The sequence below is a fragment of the Cottoperca gobio genome, unplaced genomic scaffold (assembly GCF_900634415.1).
Source record: "Cottoperca gobio unplaced genomic scaffold, fCotGob3.1 fCotGob3_240arrow_ctg1, whole genome shotgun sequence".
NCBI lineage: Eukaryota > Metazoa > Chordata > Actinopteri > Perciformes > Bovichtidae > Cottoperca > Cottoperca gobio.
The window spans coordinates 414,923-433,891 of NW_021166866.1; the positions used below are offsets into that span (position 1 = coordinate 414,923).

Here is an 18,969-nt window from a genome sequence, read left to right on the forward strand (position 1 = left end):
AAGGCTGCACGTCTCTACAAAATAATCCTTCTGCCGTCTATCATGAGATGCAATTGTTGTAAAAAAAGAACATTTCTATCATTGTGGAAATAAAAAGAACAAAACGCTCACATTCAGTAGCTTTATTTTATTTCCCCACAGAGACGGACCTTTGTGAAAGATCTGTGCCAAATTCACACAACCTTCATTTTGACAATGATCACATCGTTTCCTCAAATGATCAAGTAACTTCCCTTCAGATAGACCACGCACACAAACGTGTCCTTTTCTCCCCTTCACAGGATCAGTGGGCAATTTAAAGTTGTTTTGTTGCCCAATTCACTTACAGAAAATCAGCTCATCAGTTCCTGTCTGAGTTCTGCTCTACTACACTTTCACTGAACCATCTTCACATGTGCCATCACTCGTCCCTTTACTGCTCTTCTGACTGTAGTGGATGTTTTTCAATGCTCGAGTCTGCTTTGCGTCTCGATCAGAACTCCTCCTCTGCGTTTGGACAGCGGCATTGGTTGAGCAGGGTCAGGCGAGCCAGCACCTCGGCCACCGACAGCTCTCCGTGGACTTTGTTGTCTCGCGTGCGCACATTGACACCGTTAGTCATCTTCTCCTTCTCTCCCACCACTGCCAAGACACAAGAAGACAACAGCTTGACATGGGCCACCGCAAATTTCACTAACACTGTTTTACCAAACCTTAAGTTTTGGTACGGTTTGATCCTTTACATTTACACACACACACACACACACACACACACACACACACACAATGTACTTTTGAAATGTTATTGAATCAGTCAGCGCTCCTGAATGTACATTTTCTTACCAAGAATGAAGTTGTATTGGGCCAACTGGGCGTTGCGGATCTTCTTGTTGAGCAGACAGCTGGAGTCCAGATCAGCATCTGCCATGAAACCGGCTTCTGTGAACTGCTTACACACCTGACAGGTGGGACAAACATTTACGTTACCTTCAGCAGTTCCACAGATAATTATTGTCTGCACTCGTGTGACTGTAGATGAATGTGGGGAGGATGGGGAAGTGGAAGACCTACTTTCTTGGCGTACTCCTCTAGGGAGGGGTTGACGGGCACTAACATCACCTGACGTGGAGAGAGCCACAGAGGCCTGTTGGGACGGACAGACTGATGAAACAATCTTCACACTGATATACTGCTGTGATATCTTCACACTACTGCGGGGTGAAATCTGTATCCTTATGTTCGATACAGAGGAAGGTTTGGAACTCTAGGAAGATGGCATGTCACTCATAACCAGTTTTATTGTGACACAATATCTAAAATAATGACTCACTAAACATGTCAGCATTGTGGATTAAGATTTATAAGCTTTTAAATGCAAAGCAAGCAGAAAGCGTCTCACCATTTCCCTGCGTAGTTCTCTGTGAGGATGGCAATCATCCTCTCCACTGAGCCCAAGATGGCCCGGTGGATGATGACTGGTCGGGCTCTGTCGTCCCCGTCCTTCCTGTAAGAAGTGCAGAGAGAATGTTTTATTACCTTTATGTTACACTACATTGAGATGCAGAGTACAAGTACATCGAAACATTAACTAGCAGCGTTTAGTAACAGGATATGTGCGTATACACCGGTATCCACAATAACATGACATGCTATAAATTAAATATTGATATCATGTCAATAATACACATATAGGATAATATCGTGTAGAGCTGCAAAGATTTAAACGATTATTCAGTTTGAGTCATTTAAATCTGAATATCTTCTGGTTTCTGTTTGAGTTGTGGACAAAATACATTTTATGGCGTCATGCTTGGTTTGGCTTATTTATAGCTAATAGTTGAATTTGTGTTCTATGGTTTCTGTATGTTGCACTTCAAACGGGCTGAAGACCGTTCACTGATACGATTGTATTTGAAGCTATTCTTACAAGATTCTTGCTGTTCAGAGTTTAACCTCCAGGATTGTTTGCACTTTGTCGCTTTGGACAAAAGCGTTAGCTAAATGTACTGTAAGGTACTATAATGTACTGTACTATAATGTACTGTACTGTACTATAATGTACTGTAATGTACTATAATGTACTGTAAGGTACTATAATGTACTGTACTATAATGTACTGTAATGTACTATAATGTACTGTAAGGTACTATAATGTACTGTACTGTACTATAATGTACTACACTGATGTACTGTACTGTACTGTACTATAATGTACTCTACTATACTGTGATGTACGGTACTGTACTGTAATGTAATGTACTGTACTGTACTATAATGTACTCTACTATACTGTGATGTACTGTACTATACTGTACTATAATGTAATGTACTGTACTGTACTATAATGTACTCTACTATACTGTGATGTACTGTACTGTACTATACTGTACTATAATGTAATGTACTGTACTATAATGTACTCTACTATACTGTGATGTACTGTACTGTACTGTACTATACTGTACTATAATGTAATGTACTGTACTGTACTATAATGTACTATACTGTACTATAATGTACTGTACTATACTGTGATGTACTGTACGGTACTGTACTATAATGTAATGTACTGTACTGTACTATAATGTACTCTACTATACTGTGATGTACTGTACGGTACTGTACTATAATGTAATGTACTGTACTGTACTATAATGTACTCTACTATACTGTGATGTACTGTACTGTACGGTACTGTACTATACTGTACTATAATGTACTCTACTATACTGTGATGTACTGTACTGTACTGTACTATACTGTACTATAATGTAATGTACTGTACTATAATGTACTCTACTATACTGTGATGTACTGTACTGTAAGGTACTATACTGTACTGTAAGGTACTATAATGTAATGTGATGTAATGTACTGTACTATAATGTAATATAATGTAATATAATGTAATGTACTGTACTGTGATGTAATGTACTGTAATATAATGTAATGTACTGTAAGGTACTATAATGTAATATAATGTAATATAATGTAATGTACTGTGATGTAATGTAATGTACTATAATGTAATATAATGTAATATAATGTAATGTACTGTGATGTAATGTACTGTACTATAATGTAATGTAATGTACTGTACTGTAATGTACTGTACTATAATGTAATGTACTGTAAGGTACTATAATGTACTGTACTGTACTATAATGTAATATAATGTAATATAATGTAATGTACTGTACTGTGATGTACTGTACTATAATGTAATGTACTGTAAGGTACTATAATGTAATGTACTGTACTGTACTGTGATTTAATGTACTGTACTATAATGTAATGTAAGGTACTATAATGTAATGTACTATAATGTACTGTAAGGTACTATAATGTAATGTACTATAATGTACTGTAAGGTACTATAATGTAATGTACTATAATGTAATATAATGTACTGTACTGTGATGTACTGTACTATAATGTAATGTACTATAATGTAATGTACTGTACTATAATGTAATATAATGTAATATAATGTAATGTACTGTACTGTGATGTACTGTACTATAATGTAATGTACTGTACTGTACTATAATGTAATATAATGTAATGTAATGTAATGTACTGTACTGTGATTTAATGTACTGTACTATAATGTAATGTACTGTAAGGTACTATAATGTAATGTACTGTACTGTACTATAATGTAATATAATGTAATGTACTGTACTGTGATGTACTGTACTATAATGTAATGTACTATGTAATGTACTGTACTATAATGTAATATAATGTAATATAATGTAATGTACTGTACTGTGATGTACTGTACTATAATGTAATGTACTGTACTGTACTATAATGTAATATAATGTAATATAATGTACTCTACTATACTGTGATGTACTGTACTGTAAGGTACTATACTGTACTGTAATGTAAGGTAATGTAATGTGATGTAATGTACTGTACTGTACTATAATGTAATATAATGTAATGTACTGTACTGTGATGTAATGTACTGTAATATAATGTAATGTACTGTAAGGTACTATAATGTAATGTACTGTGATGTAATGTACTGTACTATAATGTAATATAATGTAATATAATGTAATGTACTGTGATGTAATGTACTGTACTATAATGTAATGTACTGTACTGTACTATAATGTAATATAATGTAATGTACTGTACTGTGATGTACTGTACTATAATGTAATGTACTGTACTATAATGTAATGTACTGTAAGGTACTATAATGTAATGTACTGTACTGTACTATAATGTAATATAATGTAATGTGATGTACTATAATGTAATGTACTGTAATGTAATGTACTATAATGTAATGTACTGTACTGTAATGTACTATAATGTAATGTACTGTACTATAATGTAATGTACTGTAATGTACTATAATGTAATGTACTATAATGTACTATAATGTAATGTACTGTAATGTACTATAATGTAATATAATGTAATGTACTATAATGTACTATAATGTAATGTGATGTACTATAATGTAATGTACTGTAATGTAATGTACTGTAATGTAATGTACTATAATGTAATGTACTATAATGTAATGTACTGTACTGTAATGTACTATAATGTAATGTACTGTAATGTAATGTACTGTACTATAATGTACTGTACTGTAATGTACTATAATGTAATGTACTATAATGTAATGTACTATAATGTAATGTACTGTACTGTAATGTACTATAATGTAATGTACTGTAATGTAATGTACTGTACTATAATGTACTGTACTGTAATGTACTATAATGTAATGTACTGTAATATAATGTAATGTACTATAATATAATGTACTGTACTATAATGTAATGTACTGTACTGTAATGTACGATAATGTAATGTACTGTACTATGTAATGTACTATAATGTACTATAATGTAATGTAAGGTACTATAATGTAATGTACTGTACTATAATGTAATATAATGTAATGTACTGTACTATAATGTAATGTACTGTAATGTAATATAATGTAATGTACTATAATGTAATATAATGTACTATAATGTACTATAATGTAATGTACTATAATGTACTGTAATGTACTATAATGTAATATAATGTAATGTACTATAATGTAATGTACTGTACTATAATGTAATGTAATGTAATGTACTATAATGTACTGTAATGTACTATAATGTACTATAATGTAATGTACTGTAATGTACTATAATGTACTATAATGTAATGTAAGGTACTATAATGTAATGTACTGTACTATAATGTAATATAATGTAATGTACTGTACTATAATGTAATGTACTGTAATGTACTATAATGTAATGTACTATAATGTAATATAATGTACTATAATGTACTATAATGTAATGTACTATAATGTACTGTAATGTACTATAATGTAATATAATGTAATGTACTATAATGTAATGTACTGTACTATAATGTAATGTAATGTAATGTACTATAATGTACTGTAAAGTACTATAATGTACTATAATGTAATGTACTGTAATGTACTATAATGTAATGTACTATAATGTACTGTAAAGTACTATAATGTACTATAATGTAATATAATGTAATGTACTATAATGTAATGTAATGTACTATAATGTAATGTAATGTACTATAATGTACTGTAATGTACTATAATGTAATGTACTGTAATGTACTGTAATGTAATGTACTGTACTATACTGTAATGTAATGTACTATAATGTACTATAATGTAATATAATGTAATATAATGTAATGTACTATAATGTACTGTAATGTAATATAATGTAATGTACTGTACTATAATGTAATGTACTGTAATGTACTATAATGTAATGTACTGTAATGTAATGTACTGTAATGTACTATAATGTAATGTACTGTAATGTAATGTAATATAATGTAATATAATGTAATGTACTGTAATGTAATGTACTGTAATGTACTATAATGTAATGTACTGTAATGTACTATAATGTACTATAATGTAATATAATGTAATGTACTATAATGTACTGTAATGTACTATAATGTAATGTACTGTAATGTACTGTAATGTAATGTACTGTACTATACTGTAATGTAATGTACTATAATGTAATATAATGTAATATAATGTAATGTACTATAATGTACTGTAATGTAATATAATGTAATGTACTGTAATGTACTATAATGTAATGTACTGTAATGTAATGTACTGTAATGTACTATAATGTAATGTACTGTAATGTAATGTAATATAATGTAATATAATGTAATGTACTGTAATGTACTATAATGTAATATAATGTAATGTACTGTAATATAATATAATGTACTGTAATGTACTGTACTGTAATGTACTGTACTGTAATGTACTGTACTGTAATGTACTGTACTGTAATGTACTATAATGTAATATACTGTAATGTAAGGTAATGTGATGTACTATAATGTAAGGTACTATAATGTACTATAATGTAATATAATGTAATATAATGTACTATAATGTAATGTAAGGTACTATAATGTACTATAATGTAATGTGATGTACTGTAATACTGTTAGGGTTAGGGAAGTTATGGAGTTATGGAACCAGACTCTCTCTAAACTCATATTTTGAGTGTAAATCATTTAAGTTAAAGATGACCCCCCCCCCCCCCTTTCCTTTACGTTTGTAATCCATGACACTAATGCACAAACTGTAAACTCCTCACAGTCTGTTGCTGGATGTGTTCCTGATGCAGAGTTTACAAACTGAAGTGATAAATCAACCCTGAGCTGGCTCAACAAGTTCACATCAAACAACTTCTTAAAACAGCTGAGCCGTGTGATTCAGGAGGGGATTAACATTTAGTGCGTCATCATCATCATCATCATCATCATCATCCATCAGGTGACTCACCCCACAAAGGTCAGGTTGAAGCGGATCGGCAGCTGAAAGTCCAGCTGAATGGTTGCACACTGGTGGTAACGGCCAATCGCATCTTTGATCTTAATGTCAATCTGCAAGCGCACAGAAATGAATCACTTCACAGACCTGAGACGACTTTAGGAGGATTTGTTTTTGGCAGGAAATATTGAATGTTCCGAACCTTCGGTCCATAAAAAGCTCCGTCTCCAGGGTTGAGTTTCCATGACTCCCCAAACTCGTTCAGGCTGTTCTCCAGTTGCTGTTGAAACACGAGGCGCAGGTTAACACGTGCACGTCTACACTTCAGGGATGCCCTCATGTCATGATGTGATAACCTCCTACTATTCTCCCACTCAGCTGGAATACAAACCAGTTCATGTTGTATAAACAGGCAGAAGTAACATGTGAGCACAACGCTGACAAGAACACACAAGGAAAGTGAGAAGAGACTGGATCCACTTTAAATCATCACCACGCTGCACGAGGACATTTACCTTCTCAGCCTGGTCCCACACAGCGATGTCCCCCAGATACTTCTCTGGACGCGTGGCGAGGTGAAGCTGGAAGGAGAAGCCGAACACACTGTAAACACAGCGCAGGAAGTCCAGACAGCCCTTCATCTCCGACTCGATCTGTAGACGTGATTTGAGGAATAAAAGTTGTTACTTGTTTTTCTAAACGGTCACATGTTCAAAGACTTCCCGCTTGTATAACAATCTTTTTAAAAAATGATGTAGTCACCTGATCCATCGTGCAGAAAATGTGAGCGTCATCCTGCTGGAAACGGCGCACTCTGGTCAGCCCCGTCAGTGTTCCCGACAGCTCGTTTCTGTGGAGGACCCCGAAATCTGCCAGCCTCAGAGGAAGCTCCCTCCACGAGCGAGGCCGGTGGCCGAACATCAGACTGCAGGACGAGCAGAGAGCAGGAACTTACACGACTGAGACGCTTTCAATAATCTGCGTGTTGCTGGATTTACAACATTACCAGTGTCCGGGGCAGTTCATGGGCTTCAGTGCAAAGATGTCCTCTTCCACAGGGAAGGAGAATATGTTTTCGCTGTAGTGCTGCCAGTGGCCAGACGTCTCCCACAGTTTGCTGTTATAGATGTTGGGGGTGGCTACTTCCTGAAAGCCTCTTCTCCAGTACTCACCCTAGAACAACATCAAAACCACATAAACAAGCGAAACCCGCCAGGTGGTTCTGCACAGTCACGTGCCTTCTGTTGCTCCTGCAATGGAAACCACATCCTGTGAGTTTTGTTTTCCTGAAGCAAAACATTTTAATGTCCAGTTGAGCTGTTTGGCAGCCAACAGTGGAAGACTGGTGTCCCTGGAAGGAGTTCAACTGGCACTGAAACAGGAATGAGCTTAACAACATCATGCTCAGTGAGCTTCACCTGAATACATACAAGTCAGCAGAAGATACAAAACCTGCATGTCGTGCTCAATCCACCTCCAGCATCTAAAGAATGTGCTCACTGTTGAACCGATATGATATATCAGCGATATGTTGCAGAGGGAAATGCACGGCATGCTGTTTTTTATTTTACACATAGATAACAGTCTGAAGTGACGTGATAATGATCTCGCACCGGTTCTGTGCAATGTGGTCTCCTTGGCTTGGTCCGGTGTGTGTGTGTGTGTGTGTGTGTGTGTGTGTGTGAAAGCCTCTCAAGATGTCAACACATCTCTGCAGATATGTCACAGAGACAACTTTCTGTACAGTCACACTGAAGTGTGTGCAGCTTCAGACGAGCTCTGCTCTTAAAGGAATACTTCACACAAACCACAACATTTTATATTAACTACTCGCCTCGTGCTCCTCAATTCTTGAAGAAAACGTTGCTTTTCTCACATTCCTCCACGGTGAACGAGTCAAACAGCGGAGAGGAGTCTTCAAGAATGATAGAAAGACTACATCAAAACATCGTGCAGTATAATCCAAGTCTCATTTATCTTTGTCGTGTGATCACTACTTCCCAAACACAAGCTTTATCACTAAAAGATTACTAGATTACAGTTCGGACTCAAGTGCACGAAGAGTTTTAAATACTAAGGTTTGGGAAGCAGTGAGCATCGACTGGATAAGTGACACTTGGATTAAACTGCACGAGTTGTGTGAGAGTTTTTAAACGGGCGTTTTCTGCTCCATTTACTTCAAGACTTTGTTCAGTGTGGTGAGCAGCTGACACACAAGTCATCATTCTGTGAACTATTCCTTTAACTGAGAACTTCTGTCCATCAGAGAGGACTGCTCTGCTGCAGGCAAGACACACACACACACACACACACACACACACACACACACACACACACACACACACACACACACACACACACACACACACACACACACACACACACACACACACACACACACACACACACACACACACACACACACACACACACACACACACACACACACACACACACTTTGCAAAAGTTAAAGGTTTGTGGTCGACTCGTTACACTCAGCCGGAGCCTCGCTGACTCAGGGTGACGGCGGTTTAAGTGTTTTTGTTTTTCAGCATCTCTGGAGTTTTTAAAAACAGAAAAGGGTAATCACCACAGAAGATCCTCAATGGGAGATCCCACAATAAAGTGTTTTTAACCAAAGCTTATTGTGACAAATGTTTTTCAGCATCACGGGACACTTGTGATGAGGTCACCAACGTTTGAAAACAATATAACAAACAAATTGCGGACGGGAAGCATACATCATCTCTGTGAGCTCTACTCATTAATGATGTGATAATAGATATTAATACCGTGACTTTAGACTCCTACCCTGATGAACTCGGTGAGCGTGTTGTAGATGTAGGCTCCTCGTGGCAGGAAGAAACAGCTGCCGGGGCTGAGGTCGTGGAAGAAGAACAGCTCCTGATCCTGTCAATCACACAAAACAGGACGTTTTTAGGACTTCACATATCTGCAGGTACAATCAGCAGGAAACACCTACGCACACACACCTCTACACACACACACGCACGCACACACACACACACACACACCTCTACACACACACACGCACGCACACACACCTCTACACACGCGCACACACACGCGCACACGGGGGAGGTATCCAATCACAGACCATCTGTCAGCGACTGAGCGCCGAAAAAAGCTCAAAGGAGTCCGAGGAGAACCGGAGAGAGATGTGAGGACAAACAAATACATTAGTCCAACAGTGTCAGCACATCTTGTGATTTATGGAACCAACTTGTGATTTGTTGTGTTCATGAGTTTATTTCAGAGGTTATTAAAGTGGGAGGACGGCCTCCGCAGGGGGGATGTTAGTTATTACACTGGTCAACAGAAGATCCTATAGGAAACCTCAGAAGGTTTGTAATGTGGTTAAAGAGTGCTCAGATTCAGTAGTTTGAGAATGTTATGGTTTTTCTAAGATCTTTCTTATGCATTTAAAGTAGATTTAAGTTGTGTCAATCAACAATAACAGAATACCTTGGCTCAAATGTTGAGCGTCTATAGGATCAAATAACATAATCATGATCCCATATGCATCCAGACCACTTTGTTAAAATGAAGCTTTGTTACTGAAATGTTTCCATTTCAGTAACACTGTCACTGAAAGAAAATGGAAGTAAGTTAAAGTATGGGATTAAAAAGGGAGGGGCTTATTGTGAGAACATGTCTTTAACGGATGTTCAACGTGCACAGTGAAGAAAAACCTTCGTCACATTAATGATGATTAAAACACTGATGAAGACTTAGAACCATAGACTGGATACACTTAAACTAACCAGGACAATTCAACAAGTAAAAGATGAAGATAGAGGTTTCCCCAGAGTGTCTGTGTCTCATGTGACAGGATGCCACTGATAAAGGTTACGTCAGGATCAGGAATCGTGGCTGCACCTGCTGCCCTGGTCCTGCTGGACACCAGGAAGCCTTGTTGACATTTTCCTGGATTCATCAAAACTTTCTCTTTTTCAACACAACATCATTTCTGTCAAATGTTGTATTTGAACTATGTTGTTTATCCTGTACACACAACATCTATTGCACGTCTGTCCGTCCTGGGAGAGGGATCCCTCCTCAGTCTCTCCCTGAGGTTTCTAACATGAAAGGACAGAGGGTCTAAAGACAGAGGGTCTAAAGACAGAGGGTCTAAGGACAGAGGGTCTAAAGACAGAGGGTCTAAAGACAGAGGGTTTAAGGACAGAGGGTCTAAAGACAGAGGGTCTAAAGACAGAGGGTCTAAAGACAGAGGGTCTAAGGACAGAGGGTTTAAGGACAGAGGGTCTAAAGACAGAGGTTCTAAGGACAGAGGGTTTAAGGACAGAGGGTCTGAGGACAGAGAGTCTAAGGACAGAGGGTCTGAGGACAGAGGGTCTGAGGACAGAGGGTCTGAGGACAGAGGGTCTGAGGACAGAGGTTCTAAAGACAGAGGGTCTAAGGACAGAGGGTCTGAGGACAGAGGGTCTGAGGACAGAGGGTCTGAGGACAGGGGTTCTAAAGACAGAGGGTCTGAGGACAGAGGGTCTGAGGACAGAGGGTCTGAGGACAGAGGGTCTGAGGACAGGGGTTCTAAAGACAGAGGGTCTGAGGACAGAGGGTCTGAGGACAGAGGGTCTGAGGACAGAGGGTCTGAGGACAGGGGTTCTAAAGACAGAGGGTCTGAGGACAGAGGGTCTGAGGACAGAGGGTCTGAGGACAGAGGTTCTAAAGACAGAGGGTCTGAGGACAGAGGGTCTGAGGACAGAGGGTCTGGGGACAGAGGGTCTGGGGACAGAGGGTCTAAGGACAGAGGGTCTGAGGACAGAGGGTCTGGGGACAGAGGGTCTGAGGGTCTGAGGACAGAGGGTCTAAGGACAGAGGGTCTGAGGACAGAGGGTCTGAGGACAGAGGGTCTGAGGACAGAGGATCTGAGGACAGAGGGTCTGAGGACAGAGGGTCTGAGGACAGAGGGTCTAAGGACAGAGGGTCTGAGGACAGAGGGTCTGAGGACAGGGGATCTAAGGACAGAGGGTCTGAGGACAGAGGGTCTGAGGACAGAGGGTCTGAGGACAGGGGGTCTGAGGACAGAGGGTCTAAGGACAGAGGGTCTGATAAGTCTTTAATAGTAATCTTTATGAAACGCCCCTCTGGGAGTTCTTTATATAATCCTTTCCTCTCAGATCCTCTGCTGCCGTTTTAAAATACAAACCTCACTTCTCTTTCTTGTCCTGATTCCTTGCGTTGTTGAATCGCTTGTTATCGTGCAGTTTTAATATCTGCATCATGTTTTTATTTATTCTCTCGTTTCTTCACTTGTATGAAAGACGCTCCATAAATAAAGTGTATTATATTTATGATTTTATTGTCTGCATGTAGAGGTTTCAGAAATGCTTTGCGTTCACGCTGCTCTGTGCAGATGATACGACTCCGCTTGGGTTCGTGCCACAGAGCACCATCTTCAAAACAACATGTCACTTTTGTCACCTCCATCCAACGGGCTTCAACAGCAACATCTTGACTCTGAGGCTGAACGTGGATCTGTGTTGTGATCAGTGCGGAGTGAGGTGCCGCCGTCTGCGTCTCCCATGCTGGGAAACCAGCTGGGCCGCTCAGATGACTCAGTGGTCCCAAATGTGCCAATATGAAGAAGCACAGCGCCCTCCGCTGGGAGAACGCAGCAACAGACGATTTCGTTCCAGACAACGTGGGTTTCGTGTCCAAAACTGCAACTAAATTTGATGATTTTGCCTTTTCTAACTCTAATGCTGCATTTTGTTCTTCTTCACGGTTCCTTTATGGAAACTGTGATCCGTGTTAGTTTCAGGGTTTCACCACATCTATAAACCCACAAACAGACACTCACGAGGATTAACTCCTACAAAAAGACCTCAAAGGGAGACGAGCCAGCCATCATATTATACAATTACCAATCAAAATGTCTCTCTGTAGCGTTTCAGTCTCCAGCTGGGTGGGCTCGGACATGACCGCCTACAGTGACTCACTTTGCCAATCTTGCGATGGTCTCTATTCTTGGCCTCCTCCTGAAAGCGTTCCCACTCCTTCAGCATCTTTGAGTCTGGGAAGGAAATCCCATAGATCCTCTGGAGCGTCTCCATGTCGGAGCGGCCCTCCCAGTAGGTGGAGGAGTTCTGATGACAGGGGGGGGGGGGGAAGATTGCTAGTTAGTTTATTGCCTTAAATCTCGAATTGTGTTTTTAATTATTACGTTTTTTAATTTGTGTTTCTCGGTTCCTAGGATTTCCTTTTTTTTATAAAACTTGGCTGTATTGTAAATGAGGTTTCTACCTGGAAAACAAGGGTTGAATGAGGATTAAAAATAAAAAGAGTAAAAAATAGAAAAGAAAATGCATACATACATAAAATACAGAATAAAAACATTAAAATTATATCACATTTTCATTCACTTGGTATGCAGAGAGATATAGATATATATATATATATATATATATATATATATATATATATATATATATATATATATATATATATATATATATATATATATATATATATATATATATATATATATATATATATATATATATATATATATATATATATATATATATATATATATAAAAAAAGATTCACATACCTTGTAGATCTTCATGGCCTTAATCTTGCCTGTATGTCTGACATGGGGACCTCGGCACAAGTCAATCAAGGGTCCACATCTAACCAGGATTACACAACAGTTAGGTTTACAAACAAAGACTTCACACATCCTCTTAAAATAAAAACATCCAGTTAATAATTCTCCTTCTCTTGAGAAACATCGTACCTGTAGACTGTAGTCGTGGGGGTGCTGACCTTCTCATTCAGAATGCGACACTTGAATTTGTTGTACTGAAAGAAACACAAGTTGTTTTCTCATCAGCAGCTGTGGAACAATAACCATGTTTCCAGCTTTCAACATTTAGAACAACTGGACAATAAATGCCAGAATTAAATCCAAATTCCCACAAGCGGCCGACGGCAGCGCTCCTTCTCACCTTAAACATCTTCAACAGCGTCTCCTTGCTGATTTCCAGCCTCTCAAAGGGCTGTTTCTCCTTCACCACGGCTTTACACAAAGTCTCAAGGTCTCCAAACTCCGTGCTGGAGACTCCCCTGGAGACAGCAAACACGTTCAGGTCATTAGCGTGACGTTTGTGATTACAGAGTCGTGTCTGACATGATGCAACACGGTGACATAAATCATCAGAGCTGCAGGTGCTGAGCATATTTATGTCTCAACACTGAAAGTAAAAATACTTGCTCACTTTTGTGCATCCAGGAACATGTCGTAGTAGAAACCGTTCTCGATGGGGGGTCCGTAACACAAACAACCCCCGTAAAAGTTCTCCATGGCCTCCCCCAGGATGTGAGCACTGGAGTGCCAATACACCTAGAGCACGAGATCAAGATGTTACTGCTCGACTTCGATCCATGAGGTAAAATGTTTAAACGTGTAAAAGCTCCGTGCACTCACAGCCTGAGCGTCCTCATTGTCAAAGCGTAAGATCTCAAGAGAGCAGTCCTGCTCGAGCGGTCGGTCCAGGTCCCAGAGCTCCTCGTTCACCCGAGAAATCACAGCGTTGTCAGCGAGGCCCTGGCTGAAAGACCGAGCGCAAGACAGATGCCTCAGAAATGCTGCGTCAGTGATTACCGCCATCATCATGATGAAAAGAAAGATTGAGCCTCATTCACCAGCATCTTCCTAGTTCATACACGTTCCTCTTAAATGTGTCGTTTCATCATCTTAAGATCAGATGTTTAAAAGAAAAGAGAATTAAGTAAAGAACGCCCAAACAAACGTAAAGACGAAGACTGGACTCCAAAAGTGAAACACCTTCAACAGCTCTAAAGTCCTTCTGCAGGAAGTGAACCCCAAACTAGCTTCATATTCACTAACGTCAGTAGTGGATATAAAGAAGCACAAAAACATGCACGAGAAGTTTTGACTGGTTCAGTGTTGACGTGTTTGTTACCAGCGGCGACAGAAACTTTACAGATGTGTGTGACGGCTGCTGTGATCCATCGCAACACGTCTCTAGGTTACTATAAAAGACTATAATGCTTTAGAAATATTATAAATGTATGTAATTTACATCCTACAGAATACATCTGAAGAAAGCATCATAAACAATTATAAGTGCACACATCCCAAATAAGGAAACATTATATATATTTAGTATTATTATAAATGTAATATTGGGGGAAAGTCAGGTAAGAAACAGGAAGTCAAGTCTTCGAAGGCGTCTAATTTAATAATCACTTGTAAACCACCAACTATATTGATCACAGCCTTTAATGGATGATACACCGAGTGGATCTGTGCAGCTGATTCTAACCTGATCTCACAGGCCAGCTGGTACGGTGTGGTGACCCAAGCTTTCCCCGCCGCCTGGCGTCCGTCCGGCAGCTCCACGGTGATGTCCTTGCTGACTGCAGCTTTCTTCGCCAGCAGCTCATCACTCTCCCTCTTCAGCTCCTCGTACAGGCCGAGGCGCTCTGCAACGTATCCGGGCAGCGTCTTCTGCTGCAGGGGAAATATAACAGACTTTCCTAAATGCATTAAAGGAAACACTAAAAGCTTGACCAGAGCTTTAATGTTGTTTATTAAAATGTCACACGCTGTGTTCCTGCTGATGGTTGAACTGGGGAGCAGGATAAGTTCAAGGTCCTGCGCGTCTTCAATAATCACCTCTTTCACACCTGCGCGTCCCTTATCCTGCTTCTTCTCCTTCTTGTTCCCGTCACCTGGTTTGGTATCCGGGGTTACCACCTGTCCACAAACAGAGAGGTGTGTGTTTCTTTAGTGTCATTTATTCAAGTATTATATATTTTTAATGCCTTTATTTGACAGATGGTGTAGAAACAGGGCAGAGAGAACCAGGTGCGACATGCAACAAAGAACTTCCCAAAAAAAGCCGGACGCTACAAAAGGCGCTCCAGTTACTATTAAAAACAATATAGAATATGCTTATATGATAAAGATGGAGTATTTAACACTAATCTATCCAGTCGTATACAAATAATCTATAATTGGCTCCACATCGACGAACTCCAACATAAAAATGCTCTTTGTTACGTGTATTCAAAAACAGAATATTATAATATTCTCTGATAATATACACTGCACAATTAAATCATTTTGCTTTTGATAGTTTAGGTACATTTTGCCAGAGGTGGACGAAGTACTCAGATCTTTTACTTTAGTAAAAGTAGTAATACCACAACATCTTTACTTATATAAAGTACTAAAGTACACCAATGTAGTTAAAGCACAAATTAAAAAACGCTCCATTTCAGAATAATATAATATATATGATAGTATTATAATTAGTGATGCATTAATGTGTTGGTAGCTGGTAGAGGAGGAGCTTTAAAACATTACATTGTTAGACTGTTATTTCTACTTGTGCATCTGGAGACTTACAATAAGCTTCTACTACTATTTGTGTCTGAGTCACATTATCAGCCTGTTATTAATATCAGTGAACATGTTTCCAAAGTGTGCACACACTGTGACACTGAGTGAGGCATCTATTTCTGGAAGTGGGATGGTGTAGTGTGTCATTTGGCTTCTTTGGACAGAGGCCCGCCCCTCATAAAGCTGCAGCATTACTACTACTCCCCACCTCATCATCACATGACACATGACACATTACACATTACACATTACACATTACACCGGGTAGTTCTACCCCAATCTTTTATTAATACCTTTTTATCAGCCCGGTTGTTTGTCTGCTTCTCTTTGCTGGTGTTTTTCTCCGGAGCTTTGCCACACTTCACTCCTTGTTTCTTCCCCTGCGCGTCCTCCAGCTGCAGCTCCGCCTGCAGCTCCGCCTGCAGACCCCTCCGGAGGTGCAGCAGCCGGTACTTCAGCTTCTCGTTATCCGCCCGCAGGCTCTCCAGCTCCGGGCGGACCTCCGCAACAACAACGGCATCCCGACCTTGGCTCAACCCTTCCTGGAGAGTGGATATTTCCTTGGAGAGGAGCCGAATTTGCTCCTCCTGGGCTGCCAAACGTGCAGCAAAGCACTCCGCCATCTTTAAATGACCACAATGACAGACAACTTCCGGTGATGGGTTTCAAAATAAACCGCCATCTACAAGCAAGCATGGTTTGTTGTTCCTTTTAGATTCTGTACCAACAAAATGAGAGAATACATTTATTTCAATATATATCAAACAAACACGTATATTTAATTTATATATAAATGTTATTATATATTTAATGATTTATATTGTATGTTAATAACACATGTACTAGTATAATTCATCGTTTGTTTACCCATATTGTATTACCTTTTGTAAAGACTTTAAGAATTATATATTGTGCAAAACAACACATGCAATTAGTGTTAATATGATCACTTTTTCTTAAAATGTTATTGTAACAGTTTACAAAAAAGAAATCTTAGGGACATTTTATTTTTTATAAAGCTACATTTATTAATTCAACCCCATCTTCAAGTTGTTTTGGTTGTTGAGAATTTAATATTATTTAGAGAAAATGAGAAATGTATAACAGCAACTTAAACTTATTCTTATTTCTTCTTCATCTTCTTCTTACATGTATTATCATTATTATTATTATTATTATTATTATTTAGATATTTTTTTCTTTCTTTATTAATTGAAATCGTATTCCTGATTGTTTATTCTTATAACTAAATAATAATAATAATAAAAAATCCACATGAAATAATACGAATATGCTATTCAATAATACATTTGAATACAGACCCATAAATATTCATATTACTTGTAATATAAGCACAATAAAGCAAATTTCAAGTCACATTTCTGTGGACGAAATTCATTTTTTTTTAATTATGAACTATTACTCAATTACAGACTCAAACTATGAGGTGCTTTTTGTGGAAAGATGAAATATATTATTAATATATATATAATATTAAATATATTTCTGGTATTCTGCAGTAATGGAGGACCAACGCTAGGGGGCAGTGATATATGTTCTAAACATTTTAATGTCAGCAGTTCACTGCTGCAGTTCAGCGTTAGACCAAAACCTGTCAGCAATGTAAACAACTTTGCATTCACGTGGATCTGTTAGCCTACAGGTACGTGTCGGCGATCTGCATATGTATTTAAAACAACACTTTTGTTTTGGCTTACGGTTGACAACCACTTGCTAACTGTACATTGCCAGCACAGCAAGTGCTACGTTAGCTAGGCTAGAGCTTGTAGCTAGCTCCCACACTGATGTTACACCAAATCCAGTTCAGTCAGCTGACTTTTTAAAGTTTCCTTTCTTATTACGGAGACAAATTACTGAAAGATTTCCACTTAAGACATTTAACACGCGTGTCTGTAAATCGGCGTGTATTCGGGATACGAAAAGCGACATTATCCAATAAATTTATGATGTAAACTTTGAACTTGTTCCAACATGCTAACAGTTACAGTGCATTATGTAAATGATTGACACACAGGGGTGAGACGATTAACTTATTTATCTTGGTTGTTTTAAAGTGTCCCTTAACTAAAAGATCCACGTACTCCTGTTTATAAAGCATTCTCTCCTTTTATAAGAAGAATAACCTTTGATAACTTAATATGTAATGATGTTAGTTACTCTACTACAAATGTATATTACTTTTTATAATATTGTATATGTATGTAGGCTATATATTTTAGCCTTATATTTGATCTATTAGATTCTCATTTTGCTTTTACTTGCTGATTTTCCCTTTTTTAAATTGTACATATTTAATGAGCATTGTTAGAGGGAGCCTAAGATCCCAGATGAAACCTGTTCAGTGTAATTGTTTTTACATTTGATAATAAAGAACTTGAAGCTTAGATCCCACCAGGTGCTGAGCAGCACTGTTCTGAGGGTGAACATCAGGACATTTATTGGTATGAAATAACATATTGATCTTACATTCCAGCACAGACCTGCTTGCGAAATTTGATGTTACTGTCGTCAGCATGGCGTCAACGTCCAGCTTTGCTCCTCCGAAACTGTCCGACTTCATCCTCACAGGAGCGGCTGGGCAGTGGAACCTATGCAACCGTCTACAAAGCCTACAGGAAGGTGGGCTCACATGTTGTCAGACAATGGCTACAACATTCATGTTTCAGTTTGAACTCATTTGAACTTTACTTAATAATTTATGACATTGTGCTTT

General features: G+C 38.3%; 1 protein-coding gene across 2 annotated transcripts; it reads right to left on the reverse strand.

Moving 5' to 3' along the window:
- Positions 1–107: 107 nt before the first annotated feature.
- Positions 108–16,894, reverse strand: LOC115005022 (threonine--tRNA ligase, cytoplasmic-like). 2 transcript variants are annotated; one of them, XM_029426800.1, is made up of 19 exons: positions 16,529–16,894; positions 15,507–15,587; positions 15,154–15,338; positions 14,292–14,415; positions 14,083–14,207; positions 13,813–13,930; positions 13,602–13,666; positions 13,416–13,494; positions 12,802–12,948; positions 9,629–9,727; positions 7,824–7,990; positions 7,580–7,742; positions 7,333–7,470; positions 7,020–7,097; positions 6,830–6,930; positions 1,379–1,483; positions 1,051–1,123; positions 823–937; positions 108–621 (listed from the first exon to the last, which is right to left on the reverse strand). In XM_029426800.1, exons 1-19 carry the CDS (start codon positions 16,856–16,858, stop codon positions 473–475), a joined length of 2,442 nt encoding a protein of 813 aa, XP_029282660.1. In that variant the 5' UTR covers positions 16,859–16,894; the 3' UTR covers positions 108–472. The 2 variants fall into 2 exon arrangements, with proteins under 2 accessions (XP_029282660.1, XP_029282659.1); XM_029426799.1 differs by having other exon boundaries at positions 15,154–15,341; positions 16,529–16,892.
- Positions 16,895–18,969: the final 2,075 nt, after the last annotated feature.

Bases quoted from the DNA above. Each gene is read 5' to 3' on its own strand.
- LOC115005022 (XM_029426799.1), bottom strand. From the start codon at position 16,858: ATGGCGGAGTGCTTTGCTGCACGTTTGGCAGCCCAGGAGGAGCAAATT. The intron at 14,208-14,291 runs GTGAGTGCACGG...CTCGTGCTCTAG, and splicing joins ACAATGAGGACGCTCAGGCT to GTGTATTGGCACTCCAGTGC. The intron at 7,743-7,823 runs GTAATGTTGTAA...CTCGTCCTGCAG, and splicing joins ATGAACTGCCCCGGACACTG to TCTGATGTTCGGCCACCGGC.